The 25,795-nt window shown below is 36.4% G+C and overlaps 1 protein-coding gene across 1 annotated transcript; it reads left to right on the top strand.

Annotated features, from left to right (window-relative positions):
- The first annotated feature begins 1,625 nt into the window (after positions 1–1,625).
- Positions 1,626–8,497, top strand: LOC108965501. The gene is made up of 3 exons (XM_018928006.1): positions 1,626–1,836; positions 6,252–6,424; positions 6,494–8,497. The coding sequence occupies exons 1-3, from the start codon at positions 1,698–1,700 to the stop codon at positions 7,619–7,621; spliced, it is 1,440 nt and encodes a 479-aa protein (XP_018783551.1). The 5' UTR covers positions 1,626–1,697; the 3' UTR covers positions 7,622–8,497.
- Positions 8,498–25,795: the final 17,298 nt, after the last annotated feature.

The following is a 25,795-nucleotide window of genomic DNA, read 5'->3' as shown; positions in this document are numbered from 1 at the left end:
TGCTCATAGTTTGAAAAAGCAAACGAGTTGGCAAAGTTGGCCGAGTCCGAAACGAAGCCACTAGGAACGATACAATTTTGAACAAAACGCACAGAGCTAAAGAAACACAACAACAAGTTGCAGTGCCTGTTTATAACAGCAGTTGCCGCAATTGCAATCAAAATGGAAATACGGAAGAGGTTTTTCACTTTCTGTGCGAAAGTCCAGTTTTATCCAAATTCTTTCCAACCATCAGGCACCAAACCATGCATTGTTGTCCACAAACAGCATAACAGATAATAGCTATTTGTGGACAACCATTCAAGGTTAGGTACCAAGCACTATTCTCATTGAGAGCACCAAATGGTTCGAACGCAACGATGAAACGGAATACAAGGCAATGAGGTCCTACATATAAATGGCACATTCTGCGCTAGTTAAGCTTATGGTAGTGGGATTCGTACCTACCTATCTATATTACTATGTTTATTTTAATTGAATTTAATAATTTGACAACATTTGAAAAAAAAAATTCTTTTGGAAATATTTAACATTCATATTTTTTGGCTAATAATTTATTTTATCGCTTATTACAATTCCAAACAAAGCTTCAGTTTATTCAGAATAATGAATAGTCCTAGTTTGGATCATATTTTGATTAATTCAGAGCAAGGCTACATAAATATGGCAGGCTGCGTCCGCAAAGAACTTCATCTAGGGCATGAAGAGCTGTCATTTGGCTCTATTAAGCGAATCACAGAATCGGCCTATTAGGCAGATCACTAAAAGCTATAAATAAAATACTTTGGGAAGTATGCTTCAAAAATTGGTCTGCTCTATAACTGAAAAAAAACATGTCTACTTTTTTGTGAAAGATTTGCTTTCTCTGAACCGCCCATAGGTTTCTTGAATATTATACGGTACTAGAGGGATATAATTATGGGGACTAATGAGTACATTTCGGATATGAAAAAATCTTATTGGAATATCAGCGGTTGGAAGGGTACTTCAAAGTTATAAGAATAAGCGTTTTTCGAAGGTGAAAAGAGCCGAAAATACTTAGTAAAGCTCTGAAATTCTTGATATTTTTTTAGGCAATGATTTTTGACATAATTTATTTTTAGTTAACAGTTCTCTCGAAAAATAGTTATAAGCTCCTGCTGGCCATTTCTCATATTACTTCGTTTCTACAATCGTACAGCATGAAAGACTTTTCGTCCATCGATAGACCTCACTATCTACCCAATGTTTTACTCCATTTAAGTTCTCTTTTTTTTTGTTTTATATAGTACATGATGATTTTGTTCATTTTTTAACACTTTTTTTCTGCTATTTTTGGCTGTCTGTTTTGGTCACTTTTCGATGTCGTTGTCCAAATTATTCCGCTTTTTTATTCACGCGTTGCGTAAGCATTGCTTTTGATTGTTTACCTTTCGAAAATCGATAAGACAATAGTTCTACTCGACTTCGTCACCGATATTTGTCATTCCAACTTAATGCCACATTTATCCCACTTTATCGACCGCTTTGATAACACCTAATGCCCTTTGTTTTATGTTTATTTCTGTATGTTTATACATTGTATGTTGACGGTAACGGAAATCGCATACACAGTTAGTGACTTTAGTACATTTAGAACATTCGAAGCTTGTGGAGTCAAAGTGGACAATTTTTAACATTTTGAAACGGTTTATAAAAAAAAGATTACTTTTGAATTGATGGCCAAGGATACGGAGCTCGAAATGATTTGTCGAAATAGTTCACCCGTTACACAGACCACTGAAGATCCCTTTCCGCAAAGGAAAAATAAAATTGTATACCATCCAACAGTGAAACAGTGGATGTCTTTATTGTCAGGTAATGCAAAATTAGACTCGGATGTATGTATGTATGTGCTATCGTTGCCGTGTAAAGTGCTTGAATTTGGATTGCCGATATATATAAATATGTATGGACATGTGATGAAAATTGTGTGTAAACTCATGAGTGTAATGACAGCGATTGCAATAAATACATATGTTGTGTGAATCAAAGAATGAGTAAAGTTTTGCGATATTACTTAATAAATCTGTGTACAAATATTATCAATCAATTTTCGGTGATAACGAAAGCCAGTGATTCGGTTTTGTGGTGATATATCATGCTGCATTAAGTACATACTTACATATAGTACGCATTGTACGCATTGTACTTACATGGTGTTAATATTAAATTAAACTGACTGCCGATTTTTGATAGTGTAACAATGGAACTGATTCTTATGCATATAAAACCCTTAATTTTTTCATTAAATAAAAAAAAATATTTTTAAAAAATTAACGACAAGAAAAAATGTTAGCTAAGTTAAGCTTTCCTTATAAAAACCTAACTTTGATAGGTCAGTTTGTATGACAGCTATATGTTATAGTGGACCGATATCGGCGTTTCTTCAGGAGAATATTGCAATAACTAAGTGACTAGTTCGCGTATTTACAAACAGACGTACGTGGCTAAATCTATTCAGCTCGTCGGACTAAACATTATTATATGTACTGTAATTTTTTTAAAATAATCTCAATCTGTTGACTTGCTACAGACGAATGTTGGTGACAAAACGGGGTAATGACCTGAGCTAAGATCAAATATTTTTAAAAAGAAATTGGTTTTGTAATAAATAAATCTATAACGTCGGAAATATTTGCTGCTCGAAAAGGCTAGTAGTTTAGTTTGCCAGAGAAAACTTGATCCCAACCAGTTTCTAGAATTGCTCTTAATAATTCTTTGCCTTTAGTGTTTGCCAGGTGTAAACCCCCGGAAGGTGTGTTTGGCATTATAATCGTCATTCATAATGAATCGATATTTATGCAAGTTTACGATCCGTATTTTATATGGTGATTCGGGGGCTGTAAATTAAACTCTTGCTTTTGTTTTGGCAAGAAACAGTTTAACACTTAATTTAAATTGCAGGCTATAGGTAATTGATTTTTTAATTATTAGAACCTATTCACACTGAACGATTAAGTACGACAACCTCATCACACTTAAATTTCGATAAATCCGCCACATGACTGCCCACGGAGTGGATCGGCTGAAATAATTAAAAAAAATAGTTACTTGGTATATAATAGTGCAATAAACAAGTAAGGAAGGTCTAAGTTTATATGTACCCGAACATTTCATACTCGTGCAATTTGCCAGGTTCGGGGGTGTTTGCACAAATTAATTTTAAAAATTTTGCGAAAGAATTCAACATTCATTATTCGAAGAAGTCTTTTATTGATTACAATTAAATTTGTATCATATTTACTAATATTATATTTAAGGCTTTATTGTATAAAAACGGTGAAAACGTGTTTTCCCTCATTCCCTCAAAAAGCAATGCTAAATTCACACACGAAATGCTTTATGATCCATTTTTTTGTAAACTAACACAAGTTGCTTTACAAAAATTCTATGCTTTTTTAATACCTAATAAAAATCATATAGATGTTAGTAGTAGAGTAATAGTATTATCTATGTATATGTAGTCTCAGTAAAGTGTAGACGGGTCGAGAATTCGGCCCAAAAAGCGAAGAATAAGTTTGGAATGCAAACAGATCTCTATAAATATTTTGTTGGGTTAATGTTGACACAAATGTCCAAGATCGATATAAAATGATTTAATCGACCAGTGCTTGACTCTAGAGATATCTATTGGAAAATGGCGGAAGCAAAGGTGTGGACCTAATAGGTTGTTGAATAAATTAGTTTTATAACTATATTTTATCTACTGTCAGCGATAAAAATATTAAAAACTTCCTCAAATAAACGATATCTTACATAATCTCAATCGAGAGCCTGAATTCAATTATATTGAGTTGATGTGGAAAACGAGCAATTTTATAAAAAGGTTTGGAGTTTGGATAGTTCGCATTAGGGACCAGGGTTCATATGCTCGGTATCTGACGGCTTGAATAATTTTGATCTGATTTTGAAAATTTTTGATCTTAAGTGTTACACTTCAAAGGCACTATTCAGTTTCACTAATCGTTATATTAATTACGTCTGGGTCAAACACGGGCAAGTGGACCCGAAAATTTCGGTTAAGTACCGAAAAATGTAGCTAAAAGGTTTAGTGTTGATAGTCGAAATTTTCCTAGGTAACCAAAATAGGGTAGGCGAATTTTTGTATTTTGTGAATAAATGTAGTTGCAGTCGTATAACTCCAGTGTTACCAATCAAATTGTGTCATACCATATAGTGTTGGAAAGGTGAGATTTTAAGCTACATTTAACTCAAAAACAATTAAATTCGGGGAAGTGTAAAAAAAGTTACAGCTGTTGAAAAATTAGTGAAAATAATGAAGAAATTCGCTATATTTGTATAAAAAAGAAATTTTCGATATGAAAAATGCAACTCGCTCTGGTCGACCTATTGTTGAAAAATCGATGAAATTATGGAAGGACCATCACATAGAACCAACACATAAGCAGCCATGACATCGCTAAGGAACATAACGTTCATTATCACATGAATTGACTGTCAGAAATTTAATTAACTGACTTAACATCTGCGATCCTTTGATGACACGAAGTGAAATCGAACCATTTTTGAAGCGAATAGTAACAGGAGGCGAAAAGTGGACAATAATGTTTGAAAAAGATCATGGTCCAAGCGTAAGGCAACTCAACAAAATGGTCACAAAGCCGGGATTCACGCCTCGAAAGGTTATGCTGCTGGATTGGAAAGGAATCATCCACTATGAGCTGCTCCAGCCTGGTCGAACAATAGATTCTAAATTTAACTTTCAGCAACTGATGAGATTGAAGTAAGCCTGTCTCTTATACACATCTAGATGTGTATAAGAGACAGGATTGAAGCAAGCAATTGAAAAAAAAAAAACGGCCAGAACTGATCAACAGAAAGGGCTTCCTCTTCCATCACGACAACGCTATACCACACACATTTTTGATGGCTTGAAAAAAACTGGGAGAGCTTGTCTGGGAAGTTCTGATGCATCCACCATATTACCCTAACGTAGCACCATCGGACCATTATTTGTTTCGGTAAATGTAGAACTCCCTTAATGGAGTGAAGTTGGCTTCAAGAGAAGCCTGTGAAAATTACTTGTCCTCCCTGAGAAACCAAAAAAGTTTTTCACTGATGAAATAATGTCTCTAGCCGAAAAAGGAAAAAAGTGGTCGACCAAAATGGTACATATTTGGTCCATTAAAGTTCATTATAAACATAAAAAAATAAGTTGAAAGTTGAAGTAAAAATACGAAACGACTTTTTCGACTACCCAATATGAAGAAATGGTCCAAAATATGTTGACAAACTTTGCGATTCTAAGAGCAAATATGAGTATCAACCGAAATTATATTCGCAATCATTTAGATGCATTTTCGATTAATTTGGTTAATTACGATGAGAAAGAGATAGAACTGTTCTACTACAATTGAAGATCGAAGATGAAGGATACTGCTGATCCTTAAAAAAAATTTAACAATAACTTGAAAATTACTGATATTAAAAATTGTATATGTTATTTTGTTCATGTTCCATGCTTTTATGAATTTTGTAAAGTAAAATGAACTAAAGATTTTAAATTAATATATTAAAAATGTCATAAATTGCGAGCACAAATATATTCAAAATTCATTTTAAATCTTGGGCAACAAAATCACTATACACCAGCGTTGTCTTTTGAGATCGAGATCCCCTCATGTGGAAGGGAGAACTCGGATATGATCTTTCCGAGATTTCGCGAATTTCAAACCCATACTCGGGGCAGCTAACGAGAATGAAAATAGAGATATTGAAGTTTCGAGCGAAGAAAATCAGATTATCATGGCTTCACAGCGCAGAAGACTGATACGTTTTATAAGCAATTTTTGCTTTCTATAAAAATTTTATTTAGTTAAAAAGTAAATGTAATTTAATGCGTAATTAGGGAAATGCAGTCGACAAACAAAAACAAAAAAAAAAAAAAAAATACACGATGCCAGCATCAGCTAATTTTATTTTTCTCATTCCTTTTTGAACGTGATGCAAAATTTAACAAAAACTTCTTCAAGTACCTTGAACTACGAAGTCTCTAGTTATAAAAGCCCATTGTCAGTAAATAGCAAGTGTGTTTTCCTTTCTTACTCTTGCACATTCGGCATGTCATTAAGGCATTATGTCTCACTTATATCCGGCTATCAGCACTTTCGGAAATTTTTAATTTTTTTTGTAATTCGATATGAATTAATTTCATTTATAATTCGATATGAAATGTTTAACAACTTAATTTAGATTTTTTTTTGTTCCAGGTGCACTAATTTTCATTCCCGGCGGCATGAGTATGGCCTTTGGACTCGGCTGGAATCTGCACACCCACATACAGACCACCATGCAGTTACGTTACTCCTGGTTCGTGGGCTTTATAATTGGCGCACTGCTGGCAGCGCCGCTAATAAAAAGCGTGCCGAAGCGCCTCTTTGTGGTAAGTTTAGCATGAAGTAGTGATATGTAACGATTTGTTGCTCATCAGCGATCAGTTGGCATTTTGCAGTTGCTTGGCGCCTTTCTGGTCATCATTGGCGGTATCATCTTCACCAGCGTACCGTACAACTACAACGCCGTACTGGCAGCGCGCTACATTAACGGCATCGCAATCGGCAGCACGACGCTGGCATTTCTGGTGCACGCCAGCGAAATAGCGGCCACCGAGAATCGCGGCTTCTGCTTGTGGCTGGAGCAGAACAGCATGACAATTGGCATAGTCATACAAGTCGTCTACACATCACAATGGACGTCGCCCGTGTACTTCGCCGCCGATCGCTTGCACGGCATATTTGCCATAATTTTCGGCGTGCTCGCCATTTGCTTGGCGCATTTCATCGTCGAGTCGCCGATCTTCTTCATACGACAATGTGATGATGCGCGCGCGCTCAATTGCTTGCGACAGCTGCAACGGCCCGAGTATGCCGCACCGCAGATGCTGCAAGTACTGTTGCATCAGCTGAAGACCTATGTGGTGGAGACGGAGACGGTGGAGTGGCGCGATACGCTGGTGCATAGTCCGTTGCTGCGTTTGATGCTGTATCGCAGCATGGTCGCATTCGGCTTCTCGCTGCCCATGAACGAGGCGATGAAGGTGGCCAATTTGATGGTGTTGCGTGATTATGAATGGCAGCCCATAGTGTTTGTCATACTACGCGTTGGCGGCACCTTCTCATCGCTGTATATGTTCGATGTGACCGGCCGAAAGTTGGTGTCGTTGGTGGCGCTGCTGCTCACCGCGGTGCTGTCGATCGCTATTGGTTGCGAGTATGTGGATGAGTTGAGCGTGGTGAGCGAATACCACATGTCTTTCATATGTGTGCTTTCGCAACTTTTTCAATTCTTTGCGGGTCTGTATGCGCCGAGTTCGTCAGTGTATTTGAGCGAAGCGTTTCCGATGTCACTTAAGCCGTACTTCATAGCTGCTTGTCTGACGTTGCAGCAAGTGATCCATATTATTGTCATTTGCACTTTCCACTTCAACACCTACTCGATGTATGTGTATGCGCTCTTTGTGGGCATATTGATGTTGATCCTGTTTGTGGTCTTTGCTGTGACCATGCCGGAGACGCGCAAGACGACGTTGGGTGAGGCGCAGTTGCGCTTTAGAAAACTGTTACATTTGAAGTGCTGTTAAATGCAAAGAACGGTATATGGAAAGTTCATTTAACATAGAATATAAACGGAACTATAGTAATGATCTTATGAGGCTGTTCGACTAATTTAATGATGCTAAATCGACGTGGAAGAAATTTTGAGAAATACGAACATTTTAATTAGAATTAATATTCCAATCAACCAACTTACTATAAATTTTTTTCATGATGAATCCCTTTAATACAGCAGTTCCCTTGCTCTATATTAAATTACTCTGTTTAGTGTAAACCATGGTTTTACCCGAACAAGAGTCACAAAAGTTTATACAAATGTTTTAGTGAATTATTAACAGAATTTAGACGTTTGCTGTGCTACATTATTCAAGCGCAGTATTCAATTTTGACCTATTTTTACATATTACTCTGTGCTATTTGATTGGCCATAGTTCAGAGATTAATGTCCTAAACTCCGTAAATGTTGATATTAACAACAATAGTTCGTTAATAAGTTTCTATTCGTCTTCTTATATACCTTCATATTCACTCTTATTAATAATCAATTGAATTTTGCGAACTTGAAAGTCTAACCTAGCAATGAATAAACAGTTATTTCCATTACAATTCAGTTCAACTGTAATTTTCGAATTTCGTTAAATTGCTGTTAACTGCTTATGTAACAACCAATTCAACTGAATTTGAGAGCTAGCAGTAATTTTTCTATATTATGACATACGAGTGTAACTCGATCAGATAACCATAGCGCCCACAGAGTGGAGCTACTTTAGCTTTGAACATGTTTTTATGGAATATTGTGTGGCAACTGGGCAAACGTCCAGTGCATTTCCATTACTATATTTACTTATTTTCTGTTTGTAGTTCTGTTTTTTTATATTTTTCTGTTTTTGTTTTAGTTTAAGAATGCGAAATTTATTGTAAGATATTTTTTACTGATAAGTTATAGGATATATAGTATATATGTATATACATATGTTATTATGACAAAATAAAATTACAGTATTATGAATTAAAAATGCGATCAAAATAAACATTCAAGGTTACATACATTTACAGCAAGAAAGGTTAGTGAATATGTACAAATTATGACCTAACATATCAAATCTCCTCAACGTTCCGAAGTATGGAAAAAATTCACGGCTAAGGTCAACAAAACGGTAAGTTGTAACAAAAACAAAACATATATTTTAGATAACAAAATTATCTATAAAAACTGTTTCAGTACGTTTTTTCCAAGAGCCACTGTCACTCAAATATAATAACCTGTTCTGAGATATGTACATACTATAGTGATCAAAAAGGGAGCTGAATTTGTTTATAATCTAACTTCTTAATTAATTCTTGCAGATCAATTGCGTGCCTTTCAAAATAATCTCCACCTAATAAAACGCACTTTATTCAAACGCTTTTTCCAATCTCTCTCTAATTGTCAATCGACGATTTTCAAGCATCAAATTTTTTGATTCTTTCCTCAAACAACATTTTTTGCTCAACGTTAAAATTAAATGTAAAAATCGAAAAACTTTCTTTTAGTTGCTTACAAAAACACGCCTTTTGACAAACAGCTGCTTGGCAATTTTTATAGGCAGTCCGATCAATCCAGAAAAAACAAAGTACCAGCGTTCCTGAGGTCCAGGATATTTAAAAGGATATTTAAAAAAATTTCACCATACTTCTCGTCATATTAATAAATAAAGTGCGAAATAAGTATAAAGGCAGATGTTTTTCTTATCATTACTCTCTTGATTTGCAACCCACAAAATAACTTTGTTTTTTTTTTTTTTTTGCAAATGCGTAATTGAATTCTGTGGCAACTTTAGGCAATATCGATAAGTTTTGCTCATCCTTGTGTGTGTATGAAAAATAAAACGCGACTAGAACCGTTAGGAAGTGCGAAATAAGTATAAAGGCATTGTGAAAATTAATATTTTATAAAAATTATACTGACAGTACAAGGAAATACAAGTAGGTATCTCTTATTTTAGTCTATTTTTAATAAATAACACAAGTATTTTATATTTAATATGTAAACATTTCAGAATGCCACTTGGCAAACCATTAACTCTTGAGGAAAGGGGAAAAATTGAAGCGTATCCTGAAGAGGGACGGTCGAATCGCGATATTGCGAGGCGGTTAAACAGATCTAGTTGTGTCATCCACAACTTCATAAAAATGGGCCATCTATATGGGAAAAAAGCGACCACGGGACGAAAAGGGAGATTTCCAGGCTTGCAGTGAAAGAAAACTTAAGCGTAAAAGAGATAGTTGGAGAAATGGGCTTAGGAGTAGGTGTGCGACGCGTACAACAAATTAAAAAAAAAAGATTTAACTCTCTCCTACGAAAAAAAATGTTCCAAACCAGCACTGCTACCTCGGCATAAATTGGCTAGATTACGGTTTGCTGAAAAATATATTTGTTGGGATAAAGAATGGAAAACTGTAATATTTTCGGATGAGAAGAAATTTAATTTGGATGGGCCGGATGGTGCAGATAAGTATTGGCGCAAGAAAGGCACGCCCAAGCAAAAACGTCAACGCCGAAACTTTGGAGGTGGTTCCCTAATGGTAAGTTACCGAGGAACCACACCTATCTGCTTCATTAGCACCAAGATGGACTCCGATTATTATATCCAGCTTCTAGATGATGTCTTAATATCGTTTGGAAAAGATGTATCTGTTCCAGAATATATTTTTCAGCAGGACAACGCAGCAATCCATCGTTCAAGGAAGACAAAAGAATTCCTGTTATCCCGCGGAATTCCAACTCTCGATTGGCCTGCGATTAGTCCTGACCTAAACCTAATTGAGAATCTCTGGTCACTGCCAGCGAGTAAGGTTTTCAGCCATGGACGTCAGTTTAAGAACATTAAAGAGCTCAAACTAAATTCAACAAAAATGGAGGAACATTGAGCCATCGTACATTCATTCTCTCATTAGCTCAATGTCAAAGCGTTTGGAGGAAGTTCTAAACAATAACGAAGGACATACTTCTTATTAAATTAATAAATATTTACCTAAGAAACTAAAATACTCTTGTGCCTTTTGTGAAAATGAGCTTCGAACAAAGAGTAATGTTGTTTTAAAATTGGTAAAACTTTTACTGAAACGTTTCATTTCACGATCAACATTCGTGATAACCGGAAATTCTATAGAAACTGTGTGTGAGTCAAAAATCAGCCGAAATCATCATTGAAATTTATGGAAATGGAATTGAACATCTCCAAAACATCGATTTATCGCATTTTGACCGAACATATGGGCTTACGAAAGGTGTGTGCACGATTTGTTCCGCACAAATTGACTGACGATCAAAATTTGCTCAGAATCCAACATTCGAAGGACAATTGTAACCGATTATTTGATCAAAAATGGCATTTTAACCATTAAGCACTCCCCGTATTAACTTGATATGGCACCGTGCGACTTCTTCCTTTTTGGAAAATGCATTTGCCCATGAAAGGAAAGCGTTATACAGAAGTAGAGAGGCCATTTAAAAGGCTTGCACCGGCATACCGGCCAACGAGCTAAAACACCAGTTCGACATGCTTTTGGACCATGCATTTTGGACAATTCAATACACCAAGCTGTATTGAAGCTGAAGGAGAATACTGTGAATAAAAAAAATTGGTTTTGCCGAAAAAACCAATTTTGTAGTTTTTCTTAACTCCTGTTTACTCTAAAACACACTTTGAATATAATTTTCCGGAATCGTGGAGTCCTTCTAACTATTTCAAAAAATATTAAAAGCGGTTTACCTTTCACCATGGTGTTCCTCAGTAAACTGTTTTACGGCCACAGTTATAATAATTTCGATTGACTGATTTCGCTACCAAATAGATCCCAATTGACTGAAGGGATGGATGCCAAGTCTCGCTGATATACTTTATCTTCAGATGACTTCAGCCAAATAAAACAGTCTTAAGGCAAGTATGAGGGATGACGTGCTTGACCAAGCTCAAGAAACGCACTTCCAACACTTGAGAATCAACCTGCTCCAAAGCAAGTTTGTGACTCTTGAGGATCACTCCAATCCATAGCCCTGGGACCTCATAGCTAATTTTCAACCACTCACATATTAGTAAAAATAAAACTAAAGAGCCTTTTCTAGCAATTCTCTATTATTATGTTCCAAATTGATACCGCCTTTCCAATATTTTCTATATCTTTCTATTTTCATCACAGGTTTCAAAAATAATGGTATGATAAATATTGAAAAGATAAAAAAATAGTGACAAAATATGCTTATTTTTGAGGAAGCCCTTGTTGTGCATATGTAGTTTGTTGTTGGTATAAATATATTATATGTGCCCATCCGAATATTGTCTTTTACCGTTATATTAAATTCTATATCATCTCTAAAATATTGTTCTCAATTTTCAAATTGATTCGAGTTATAGCTACAGAGATACAGTTTTGAGAACATGTGAGCTCCTTTAAACGCGTTTATTTTCGAAACTGTGTTTTTTAAGTAGATGGGCAGGATTTCTCGAGAATTACTTAACCGATCTTCTTGAAATTTTACACAGGTCTTTGAGATACATTTATTAAGGACTTGGACGAAGGATCTTGTTTTGATTCCAACTATTTGAATGAAAAAAGACGCGAAATTTTCACTGAAATTTTTATTTCTTTTGTAAAAATGTCTCCCAAAAATCCAATTTTCAGTTATTTTTCCTTTGTCCAACTGAAACACATATTTTTTCACTTTAGATAATCCTGTAAGTTATCCTGCGTATCTTTTTCCGAAGGGTTACCGTAAATGCCATAGCAATGGCCGAGTTTAAAATATTTTTCAAAAATTTCAGAATTGCTTTGTTCTTAATGTAAGTAACAATAAAAATTCTAATAAAATATATTATTTTTTATATGAGAAAAAAATTGTTGAAAAATATCTGATTTTTAACGGAGGAAACTCATGAAACCCTTCACTCAAATAGTTGATGTGCTACAGAACTTCATCTAAGATGAATAATAAATATAAAATCCCTTTAGCCCATGCTTTGGAGCTGACGTCCCCGCTTGTCTTCATGATACTACACTTTTCAATTAATGCAGGGTATACGAACTTTGCCAGAAACTTTGTAACACTCAGAAAGAGACGTCGGATACAATATATAACATATATATATGAATATAAGTATATAATCAGCATGAGGAAGTGAGTCGATTTAGCCATGTATATCTGTCTGTATTAACTCGAACTAATCTCTTCCGTATCCACCTGAAACTTTTTTTCTCTCTCATATGTTACTGACAGACGCCGATATAACGCATGCTGGCATACAAACAGATTGATCAACATTAGTTATTGTATAGAAGACTTTTTCATTTGTGAAGGGTGTACATATGTTTTGTCTTCTTTTTTTAAATTGAACTTTTAATGTGAACCATTAAAAATCGGTTGCTGCGTCGAAAAACCGTCGCGCTAGATTTACAGGCATTTCTTAAACAGTTATGGTAATTACAGTTATACATTAGATGCCTTTAACCTCAATCTATTATTACTATTATCATTTACATGCTAATGTGCGAGAAACGTTGCAGCCCAGCGTTATGTGCCACCAATTGCAACATATTACAGCATGCAACACTAAGCCTAAAGTGTTAAGTGCCATAATTCGTTGCAGCATCTTTATTTGTATGGGTACACACATAAATACCGCCACTGAATTACTTTGCCTCGGTTGGCAGTTGGCACTTTTGAATGGCCGCAGCAAAAAGCTGAAAATATTACAGCGCAGTCATAATTATGGCAGGCCAAACAAATAAAAACAAGACAACAAAAACACATGTAGTTGTCGTAAGTACAAAGTGCTGTCAAGTTATGCATACGAGGAAGTCGCGACGGCGGCATTTATGAAAAGCGTAGTCTCAAACTCATAACTCCAAAGTAATATGTGTGCAAATAGAAACCAAAAAATAGTTCACACCCGAATGCGGTATCTAGGCGGTCGTTGAACTGCTCCATAGCAAAGTGAGGCGAGCGATTGCATAAGTGAGATGTAATGAGCGCGTTAGGGAATTCCTTAAAAGTGAGGTGTTATGAGACAATGCTTTATGCTATTGAGACTTAGCAGAGTTTCGCACCAATATTAGGGGTGTGTCTTGGAGTTTTCAACAGGAATTTGAATTAATGAATAGAAGTGAATTGACAAAGTTTAAGAAGGCGTTAAATCCATAAGAATCTTTGCTTATAACTAGGAATCATAAGATTAGGCAGCTGTAAGGAGCGTAAAAACCCGTTTTGAAGTATCTGTTAATGTCTGGTTTCCTGTTTAGGCTAAGTTCTTAACAGAACTATCGGATACAAGACATTTGCTACTAAAATTATGACAGTATTGGAAAATGGCGCACTTCCATGCTATCGAATATGGAATTTCGGTGCCGATATGCCTAGTAGATCAAGATATCCTGCATAATCTTGGTAATTTATTTCTGGGCGGAAATCGAAGGAAATCACTGCCATCAAGCAAGGAGCTAGTTCCAAACGTATGAAGCCATTGAACTAAATATGATTTTTAATAACCTAAGTATGTCCAAATTGGTGGATGGAATTAAACAATTCTTCTGCTACTCCCACAACTTTAATCTAATAAAGGCAAAGCTAATTGTCAATACAGATCTCAAAAGATATCAAAGTTAAGATATCCGAGGACGAAAAAGAAATACTTAGAATTCGAACTCAAGTCAAATATTGATCAGAACAGCAGCCAAGACACCTTAGTAGTGCGGAATTGAAATGTATATTTATCAGATCGCCAATTTGGTTTAATATTTAGGAACAAAAAAATGTTTGGCCTGTTTTACGGTCAAAGAACTTATGGATGAAAAATACATTTCGTTCGTTCTTTTCAAATATTCTGGTTTTTTAGCTTGTAATCATATATTTTTTTTTTTTAAATACGTTTTTTAAAATATGGCAACTCTCTTAAAAATATTTCCAATCTTTCTTTTAAACTTCTTCTGTTTTTAAGGATTGTTTATAGTATCTTTAACTAATATTAAAAGGTTGCCACCTGAATCTTTGCTTTTCATGTAAATACTAATAATCTGTAATAGTAAAGTTTTTGCTTTAATATGTTTTAGTTAGCTTCTGTTAATTGTCATATTTGAAAAAAAAAAAAAAAATAGTAAATATATCGCAACTTCCCAAAAAGTGCTTTAATTTTAAGTGTCTGTTTAATTTGCTAATAAAATAAAAAAATAAAAAATTCTTGCTTTGTTTTAACCTAAGTCAATTTCTTTGTCTCAAATAGTTTAACTTAGCTATCGACAGAAGTAATTAAAAAAACATACTTATTAATAGTATGGCAACTCGCCTACTTTCATTTTAAGTTCCTTTAAACCATATCTGCTTCTTTTATTTGTTAATATCATTCACTAATTCTAGAACAGGTGGCAATATTTAAAAATAATTTCTTGTTTTGTTTTAACCTAAAGCAATTTCTCTGCCTCAAATAGTTTCATTTAGCTTCTGTCGATCATCGTAATTAAAAAAAATTATTTATTAATAGTATGGCAACTCTCTAAATCTAAAAATATTTTTATCTTAAAAGCTTTTGAAATCCATCGGATTTTATGATTGCTGCATATTTTATGCAAGTTTTGAAACAGGTGGCAACATTTTAATTTTATTTCCTTTTGTTTTGTAGATAGTATTAAACTGTTGCAGTTTTTTGCTTCATCAAAATGTGGATTATCTAATTTTTGTATTTTTTTTAAGTACAACCTTAATACTAAATAAAAATTGACCTCACTCTACAAAAATATTTTCAACCATTTTTTTAAAAACTCTTCTGTTTGTATTATTTTTTCTAATATATTTATTAAAAAAAACCCAAACAGGTGACACCTTTTTATTTTAGCTAAATTTATGTAAATATTAAAATTGTATTATCGTGTTCTTTTCCCAAATGTTTAATTTGTTAATATTGAAAAATTTTTTTCTTGCAAAACTTTTTCGTGAATTTGAGGAAAAATATTGGACACGTATTTTTTTAATTCGACAAAGTATGAAAAAGTTTCCAGTCAAAAATTGAAAGTTTTCCATTATAAAAATAGCCGCCCTAATGTTCTTGATTTTTGTCGGTTTTTCAATGATAAATGTATATGTTGAATTAGTTCTATTTTGTTTTGTAAAAAAGGTACATTTATATAAAAAATAAATATATTTTTCAATTCGGTACTCTTTTTATTAAGTTTTTTATATTAAAAATCAAATATTTTTTTGTTCTGCAATCTAAGGGCATCCCTTATGTTAAAACTTGCACTCGTTTATAATCTAAGGACACCCTTAATGTGAAAATTTGCACTTGCTTATGCACATGCGATGCACTTATTTATGCTAAAAATTATTACACGCAGCTGTGGGTCTCCATTATTACTAGCGCCTCTTTGCTTGGCTGGCTTTGCTTGCAAAATAAATTTGGAATTAGAGATTTCTGCGACAGTTTTACATAATTTGCCATAAAATTGAGTTGACAGTCGAAGAAATCATTTGCGAAAGACTCGACTACCCTAAGCGCTGTCAAGCGTGCCTATAGGATTTGCCACACTGTGCGACAGCATTTAGCGCAGCAATGCAATTGGCCAAAGGAATTAAGTTGTTCGCTTACCATAATTTTATAAATTATTTTAAGCGCGAATTTCCGCATACGCCAAATTGCATGAATAAGCGTCGGCTTCCTCGTAAGCATTATTATTGCTATCAGCTTGCTTACAAGAGATATTGTTAATGAACTGCTCAAGTTTTCGAGAAAAGAGCGAATTCAAACAAAAGACTTAAGCAACGAACTCGCCACAAGTCAATCAACCCGCTGGAGTGTCCATAAGCAGCACACACACACAAACACAAGCACACTCAGCGCTTTTCACACAGTCACTTGAACGCCAAAGTGCGCCACTTGAATTTCACTCGAACCATTCAAAAATCCATCAGCGGTGTCATCTTTTGGCATCCCAATAATACAAAGCCAAGCAGAGCTCACAGCGGTTGAGGCACCTACCTGAATTTACATATGAGCACAGCAGCAAACACCGTTAAAGTGTTCGCCCTGCGGTAGTGTGACACATAAAAATTTGCGCGCACGCACGCACACATACATACATACAAGCAAGCGCCTGCCTACATAGTCGCGTGAACGCCTGCTTGCTCTCGTGTGAGTTTGCGCCGTCATGTCATCAACAGTGGCGTGATAAATAAATGCTTGTTTTTTCCATTAATTTGTGGCTTTCAAATTTGTCTTTGCACACTTCCGTCATATTAGGCGGCGCGTTCACTGTCTGCCGTGTCCACTAATCATTTAAATATAGGTGGGCACATATTTACATGCCAAAGCATAGATAAATTTGTTGTACTTGCAGTCAGGCAGCTACATATGTTAATATGTAAGCACACACATTAGTGCGCCTAGAGTTTCTTGCACTCGTCACAGACTCAATAAAAATACGAAAAAAAAAAAAACAACAACAATACGAAAAGTGTCAACAAAAGTCGGCTCATTGAACTTTGAGGTGTTATTCATGCAGGCCACTTACTTAAAAATACTTATAGACATCGGCTGTCTGGGTTGGCTGAACCATAAGTGACTGGGAATGCCCTGAGGAGCTGAGTAAACACATTTGATTTTGTACTTGAAGTTAATCACATTTTTCTTAAGCATGCCTACTAAGAATCAAGTATTTTATAATTATTATTCATTTTATATTCAAAGACCTTAGCAGCCAGCCTGGGAGTATTAGTGCGAGGATTCATAATTTGGTTATTTATAAAAAGGGTTAATATTTTATATAACTTATAAGAAAATGATTTCTTAAACAAGGTAGTCTGGTAGTAGAGTGATTGAATTTATGGCAGAATGTTTTCGGTTATAGCTTCAGAATGGCTGATAGATCGAGAAGATTGCAGGAAATGTCAAGAGCAAGGCACCAAGGAAACAAGGTCATCTCTTGTGCAATTGTCTCGCATTGGCAAGGCTACGCTGTAAGCATTGGGAGTCCCCACGTTACGATACACTGGAATGGGCACCGATAGTGAGGCCACAAAGTCTGCGCGTCAAGCGCAGGCATTCCAAAGGTTGACTACTCCTCATGGACCTAGTAACTGAATTCCATCTGATATCACAAAGGACCAAAACTGGTGCATGCCTGGCTCATTGGTATACCAGAATGTTGGTTCAAAAATTGCAATCTCTGATATGACATTAAATTATCCCTGAACCTAAAACGAAAATAAGTTTTAGCGATTTGGTAAAAAATCGCCATAAAAATCTTCACCATAAAAGCGTTGTATGTATATTGAACAACACTAGTATCAGTATGTAGTTAGCGAGTGCGAACAGGGCACACGCTAATGTGAAGCTGCTAAGAAATAATCCAAACTTGAACAGCTTATCGAGCAGGTAGTTAAAAAAATTACTGTCTTAACTAACTTTAAGGTTACGTGATACAATTTGCATCACAAAACTGAACATATAGAAAAGGGTGATCCATTTTCAGACTCCCTACATTTTAAGAGAAAGAACATAATAATTTAATGGGGATGTTTATTATCATTCGAAAGAACATACTTTGTCATTTGTCGTTCGAGCATTTCGATTGATAACTGGCGAATGATACAAGTGATGTTTTCCTCCAAGCTCTGAATCGAAGCGGGATTGTCGTATAGATTTTAGAATTTACAGAAAAAGGTCGTGTGAGCTTGGTGGTCAATCGACTGGCGCAAAACATGAAATTATCTGGTTGCCGAAATGTTCTCTCAATAATCTATTGATTGATGCGTTCTGTGGGAAACCAAATGTTGCCGAGATCACGAGCTTCAATTTCAGGTATCAAATAGTCAGTTGTCATGGCGCGATAATGGTCGCGATTGACGGTTACGTTCTCACCGTCATCATCTTTTAAGAAGTTGGACAGATGATTCTACAGGCGCACAAACTGCATCAAAATGTTTTTTTTTTTTTTTGTGATAAAATAGTAGCTTTGGAAAGTATTTAAAATCCATTGAGTAAGAGATAGGCCTGATCGCTGACCAAAATTTGGTTGGAAAACGTCGGATGTTCTTGGAACTTTTCAATAGCCTTTAGAGTGACTCTCTCACAAAATATATTTTCTACTTTTCAATTTAAGATATCGGCACAAATGTGTCGTTCCATACGTCAGTCCGAGTTGCTATGAGCAGCGCCAAATCGGCTCTCCACGGTTTTCGTGTCCACTCTCAGCTACGTCTGCTATATTTTATTTACTGCGTGCTGGACGTGGTCTATTCGATCGAATATTATCCAATAACCAATTCTGGGTTTCAAGATGGCTGATGTTGCGAATCGTACGCTCAGTAGGCCGAATATCGTGACCATAAGTTGAGCGAAATGCACGAAATACATTCTTTACAGAGCCTGAATTTTCGTAAAACAGTTGAATGATTTCTAAATCTTGATTCGGGTGTAGGTCTTTCCATGATGAAATCCTGAACAAAAACAACGTGACAGCTTGGCACGACTCACGTGAAATCTGTCAAAAAAAAGATATTGAAAAAGTACCTCCACTTGGATCACAGACATTTTTTTATATATTTCTAATTTTTATATTATACATAGCTACTATCAATAGTTTATAATTTGGTTTCAATAGAAGGTTAAGGGAATTTCCAATTGCTCGTCGCTTTAGATATTAAGTTCAATCGGAAATCGAACATCGAAAAACGAATGGCTTACATTTGCATTAGTAGTCGGTAAAAATAATGTGAAGATCGGACTTTAAGACAGCTTCCCTGTACTTCGTCAAGAACAACGAAATGCAATTTCTACACAAATGGGTCCGAAATGGATGCCATTTCGGTTGCGAGGTATACGCCGAACACTAAATGTCCCTCTATTACTCTTTTATCAATGGGGACGAAGAGTGTGCCTTCCAAGTCGAAGTAATAGTGAAACAGGAGGCTTGCAGGCTAATTATAGAGTAAAATATTAATATAGAGTTCTTGTTTGCCTCTCTAGGCTGGGGTTCCGTGCACAGCAATAGCTCACCTTAATAAAAACGAGCTTATGCTGGGCCGTACAAAGTGGCTAAAACACAACTATCGAGAATTGAAAGTCTAGTTGGGATATGAGTGCTAGGAAAGCAACCTAGCACTTGCTCTGTGAAAGTTTTCCAAGTGAAAGGAAATTATGAGTGCTGCTCGTCACTAGAATACGGGGATGTATCACAGAAAATACATAAGCATGAAATTGAAGGGTATAATGCTTGCGAGAGAATTTTCCTGTAAATGCCGTACATTTCCACTTTTGAGGTACTGAACAGGCTGCCATATAATATATTAAAGTTTACGAATACGTTGGATAACTTACAAAGTTGACTCAGCCATGTCCGTCGGTCTGTCCGTTCGTTCGTCTATATATACGCAAAGTAATATACCCTGAATTATTGAGATATCGATTTGAAATTTTGCATACGCCTTTTCTTCCCAATAAGCTGCTCATTTGTTGAAACTGATATCAGATAACTATAGCGTTTATCCGCCATATAAAGAGACTGGACTACCGTTTGTCCTTGTATGGAACCCGTTTTTATTTGATAAGGTATCATGATGAAATTTAGTATAGATTATTATCTAGTAATCTCCGAACATATACATATGTAGTTAGCTTAGTTAGATTTACTATATCACATAGTTGTAGTTACATATATAAACTGATCCAACAAAATCAAGTAAACAATTTTTTTATACACTTTTATGCTATAAAATCGCTGCTGAGAAGGCTATTTTAGCTTCGATGAAGCCAAAGTTAACTTTCTTCTTGTCTTAAAATAAAATTAAATTGTTGTTAAAAAAAAGCGGAATAGCATCTGCTTACAGAAATGAAGTTGGTTCAAAGTGTTCGAATTTTGATAAATATTTTACACTTTCAGAAATCAGACAAAATATGGGTAAACGAAAGGTAGAAAGTAATTTTCTCATTTATTAATTCAACAAATTTACGTACCTAATTTGTTGTTTGCTCATTAAACATGCCTAAGTCAAAATTTGTACAACAAGCAAACCAAATCAAAGTAGAGAATTCACAAGTAAGATGAACGTACATACATAAATACAACAATTTGAGTATGTATTCATATATTTTATTTATCTGAAAGTAGCACAACATATTTATTCTTCAGTTATGCAAATTATGGGAAACAAACCCACCGATGCAGTATGAAGTCAAGGGAGCAGGGAGAGCGACATTAATAATATTAAATATGACTTATATGTCTGGAGGAATAAGCAAAGGTTTGTAAATTGTACGAGCAATTTGTTATGCGCACTTGCACGTACATATATACAGATATTTAAATACACTTAAGTACATATGTATGTATGTCTGCAGGCATGTACATATGATGGGTTTTTTATGGCGGTCATTCGGATTAATTCTGAAAGCAATTTTATATGCTCGTTTGTAGAATTCAACAATTGTCTGCGAAATTAAGCGAAAATCAAAACAACAACTACAACAGCAACAAACACCGCTGTGTATCGAGCGGTCAACAAAGAGCCGCTCGTTCTGTGTGAATGGACGATGCAGAAGCAGCAGCAACAACAGCAACGATAAGAAGCACAAAAAACAGCAGCAACAACAAAAGGCTAATAAAAGCAACAACAAAAAATAAGGTTTATATGTATTTTCAGAATATGTATCGAAAGCTAATGTGTTTTTGGTGCTTCTTCCACTTATTCGCAATGTTCTCATTATTGGCTGCGCACTCAAGCTCGCCACAAAATTGGGTTCTGTTGTTGAGGCTTCATGCGTGTGCCTGTATTTGGTTTGTTTGTTCTGTGGATTTCTTGAAGTTTGGCGCTTGATTCTTACAGTTGCAGCTCCCGCTGTTGCTTCTGGCAGTAGTACGCTTTATTTACCTGAGACACATACACATCAACAGAATTATTTATATTTCCATAGAATCAATGCGAAGTTGACCCACTTTTACTGCAAATTCTGATTGTGCCAAAAGATTTAAGCACGCACACAGGTATAAATACATACATATACATATATATTATACATATATATAAATGTATTTATTTAGTATTCTCTAACTATGCGTTTTTCTTTTCTTAAGCTAATTTTCGAGTATCTTTTCATCGGCGTGGTAGAAGCGCTGAGTGTAGCAGCAAGCTTCTTCGCTACCTACTTAAGTAGGCAAAACTCATTAAAGACTATCACCTAATTTGCGAAGTGTGACCTCACACTTTGGGTGTTCGACTTACCCGTTTCTTCTTTTTGTTTACGAATATGCACCCAATATGCGGCCAGCTGTGAATACGCTGTGAGTGATGCTACATAAGTTTTTCGGTAGGTTTGATTTTTAAATATTCTTCATCAACGCCATTAAACCTTAAAGAATATTCGACGAAAAGCCGTTAAAGGCAATGGTTTCGAGTACTTAACCCAGCTTAGATTTTCTAACAGTTATAGACTTTGCAGAGCATTTAAATACTGAGCAAAACCATTAAGGGCATTCACTTGGAAAATTCGGTCCATTCATCGGGAAGGTACCGCTACCCAGCCGGTTGATATTTTCGCTAGAGTAAAGGTCGATATCACCGTCGTCCCAGAAATGGGATGGATGGGACAAGGACTGAGGCGAGTAAGTGCTTGTGGCGTTTACTACAGTGGCCATAGAAATGGGCGCGAATTCGGTGCGGGATTCGTGATGGAAGAGAGACTACGTCGCCGCGTACTGTTATCCACCCTGATGGATGAACGTCTAGCCACAATTCACATCAAAGAGACGTTCTTCAATGTCTTGCTGATTTACGCCCACGCCCTGACGAAAGAGAAGACCCATATGACCAAAGATGTCTTCTATTAGCGCTTGGAACGCACCTATAAGACCTGCCCCGCCATATAAGACTTTAACGCCAGCAAGGCTAATCGACTTTGCCGATGCCCAAAATATGATTATCTGTAGTATTAGATTCCAGTAAAGAAAAGTTCACCAAGCTACTTGGCTATCTCCAGATCAAAAAACCACCAACCAGATCGATCATGTTATGACAAACGGAAGACACGTCTCCAGTGTTTTAGACGTGCGTACGCACCGAGGTCCTAACATAGACTTGGACCATTATTTTGGTGCAGCCAAGATACGCGCCCGGCTCTGTGCAGCAAGAAAAAAAAAACCGCACGTAAACAAACACAAGGACTTGCACTCCTGCTAATTCGGTATAAGGAAACAGTGGGACGGCATTTCAAGCTCCTTACGTACAGCTGCAACCGAGACCAGCTGGTATGATGTGAAGCGCAACCTTCAGCTTCTTTAGAGAATATGGTCGGGACGAAAGCATGCCCGACGATTGGAATTTAAGTCCACAAAAATTGAGACCCCACAATCTTCGCCAACTTCTTCACCTTTACTGGCGTAGACACCACTTACGCGATTATAGCCGAGTTAACAACAGCGCGCCAGTCGTTTCTTCTTTTCGCTACGTGGCGCCAATTGGATATTCCACCTCAACATCGCATATAAGATTCTATCGATCGTACTGTGGGAAAAATTCAAGCCCAAGGTTAACAAACTGATTGGACATTCATCAGTGTGGATGAGAAGGACCTGGCTACACTCTAATCTCCGATTGGCGCTAAACTGCCAATTTTGGTTGAAATTGATGAAAGTAGTTCCGGTATATAGGATTTCATCGAAAGGCGGGCGATGCCAAGTCCCTTCGCCATTTTTCAAACCGGCTCTTATAAAGCCTTTCGTTACCAACTTGGCAGAGAAATTTAATGCTTTGGACGCATTTATTCACTCACATAAGGTGTACACACTTTCAAAAAAAAAAAAAAAATCTGAAATTTTGACTTGAAATTTGTTTTATTCTAATATTCTAAACTAGGGGATTTTTCTAAATAATAGTTCAATTTAAGGAAAAAAACGAATATGTTAAAAAAAGGAAGGAGCTTAAAGCAAACTTCGTAAACGAATACATTTCTTTTACCAGATAAAAATAAAAACCCAAACTTGGTTTTGTCTTTTTTTCACGTCTGTGCCATCGTCATCATTTGGAGTATGGAGCCATATGTATAAGTTCATGCAAATAAGGAAAGTTTTCTTAGCGGCATACACCGAGAATGGCCAGAAACTATTATTTTACGTATGACCAAAGCTTCACCACTGCCGGACCAGAGGTTACGGGTCAAAAAACATCCGTTTGAAGGCGAGATAAAGTAAGAAGGCGAAACATCCCTCTCCAGGATTGAGCGCTGGCTTTGGGATCCGCCACGTAAAAAGAACTCAAACAAAGAAAAGAACTTCAGAGCCGTACAACTGGATAAATGTGATTCTTACAGAGTTATAAGAGCTTGTGAACCACCGTTAAGTGATATGTCTATCCAGGCGAATATTTTAAGTTATCATAACTTAAGTTATGTTGTTCGAACTCACTACTCTTAAATAACAATAATAAACAGTATAGAGAAGACCTAAGGTTTGGTCAGGGTACTCACAAGTCGAGTGGTATACCAGTGAATGTAACCGTATCTTCTATGACGAGTTGTAGAAACATATCATGTTTGCATATTCCTAGATTAAGACTTTAATTTCAAACTATTTCATCTGGCAACCCTACTTCTAGCTTACGCTTTTGAACTTAGCCACCCTCGCTTCAACGAACTTGCTTTCATTCTATGAAATTTATGCAAAACATTTCAACGTTGAACCCTCATAGCAGTTACGGAGCAGACGGTGTACATAATTCAAATCCGGTCGTGTCAGTGCAGTCCACACCTCCCAGCTGATGGCTGTTAGTAGACTGCAGGCGTAGACGCCCACCGTTAGCCAATGCGATGCACGAAATTTGCCAAGCAGACGCCATAAATCGATGCCACTACAGACGCTGCGGACAGCAACACAAAACAACAACTGAAGAAAAAACTGCAACAGCAACTGACATGCAGACAGACGGACAGACAGCAGCCGGACGCATAGACCAATAAACCGACAAACCGAGAAATGGCTAAAGCGCAAAGGTCTCCGGCCAGCCGCGGCCAAAATACAACGCAAGACGATAAATCGCCCGCGGCGGCTCGGCAGCTTATTCGCAAGCTAACACGCGGTCGCAGTGGGTTTGCCGTTTGGCCACTTGCAGCACATGCGGCACGGAGACTAATACCCTGCTGCTGCTGGCTGCCATTGCTGTTGCACCGAATGGCGTGTGGCGCATTTGAAATGGAAAGTGAACGTTAGCTGTGCTTTCGCATGCACCGGCGGGATTACGTTTGAGCCGACATGAATGCATTTGCACATGTATTCATGGACATGCTTTATTGTGCGGGGTCTATGCGCAATATTGTTGTTGTTGCGCTTATTTAGTCGCTTAGCGCATAGAAATGCAGGCAAAAGTGTGTGGCTGTGGCAATAAAAAGCTGTGAAAGCTCATACTTAGCAATAGCAACAAATCAAAATAAGCATAAAAGTGCAATCTGCATTGGCGCAATACTTTTCGCTTTATTTTCACCCGTAATTGAGCAATTTTCGGTTCGCTATTCAATGTGATTGCCCAGCCGTCCGTCCAGCCAGTGCTTAACTATTTGCCGCGACGTCTATCTGGCGAGGCAGCGCCGTCGGCCACGGGCTGTTGTTATTGATATCCGTTTCGATTTATGTTTGGAAAACATGAAAATATTGAAGTGTTTACTCTTATGTGCGTTTGTATCATAGGGTGGTGCGTAAGATGATTTAATATTATCTAATATGTATTTTTTGTGAATRGAACAGGTCAGTGGTAGGTAGGTAGCTAAGTAGGGTGGATGTCTCATGAAGCAGCTAAGCTTTTAGAATAATCATTGTGAAACAATGGAGATTAAAATCCTCTCTCTCGATTATGTTTTCTATGAAAAACCCTATGCTCCTCATAACGTTTATCAAAACAAATATCTTTATATGTTCAACTGCCGAGAGATAGTCAGAAAACCCTTGACCGATAGTTGTCATTTTCTTCCTCTGCAAAGACTCGCACTCACATAGATGATGTTTTAAAGTATCCTCTTCTTCTACCTTCTCCAGTGGTAACTCGCTTACATTTTTTCTGTATACCAATAATTACCCTCTTCAATTTATTTACTTGTGTCAAGATTCTATATTAGAGAGATCTAATTTCTCAAAAATTTTAATATAAATGTTGATTACAGACACTCTGTTATGGTTGTTGTAGCGAGAGAACA

This window comes from Bactrocera latifrons, unplaced genomic scaffold (assembly GCF_001853355.1).
Source record: "Bactrocera latifrons isolate USDA-ARS-PBARC rearing strain unplaced genomic scaffold, ASM185335v1 scaffold_0, whole genome shotgun sequence".
NCBI classification, from domain to species: Eukaryota; Metazoa; Arthropoda; class Insecta; order Diptera; family Tephritidae; genus Bactrocera; species Bactrocera latifrons.
Note: the sequence above shows the minus strand (reverse complement) of the source record. Positions and strands in the feature narration are given on the sequence as shown.

Bases quoted from the DNA above. Each gene is read 5' to 3' on its own strand.
- LOC108965501 (XM_018928006.1), top strand. From the start codon at position 1,698: ATGGCCAAGGATACGGAGCTCGAAATGATTTGTCGAAATAGTTCACCC. The intron at 1,837-6,251 runs GTAATGCAAAAT...TTTTTGTTCCAG, and splicing joins GTGGATGTCTTTATTGTCAG to GTGCACTAATTTTCATTCCC. The intron at 6,425-6,493 runs GTAAGTTTAGCA...GGCATTTTGCAG, and splicing joins TGCCGAAGCGCCTCTTTGTG to TTGCTTGGCGCCTTTCTGGT.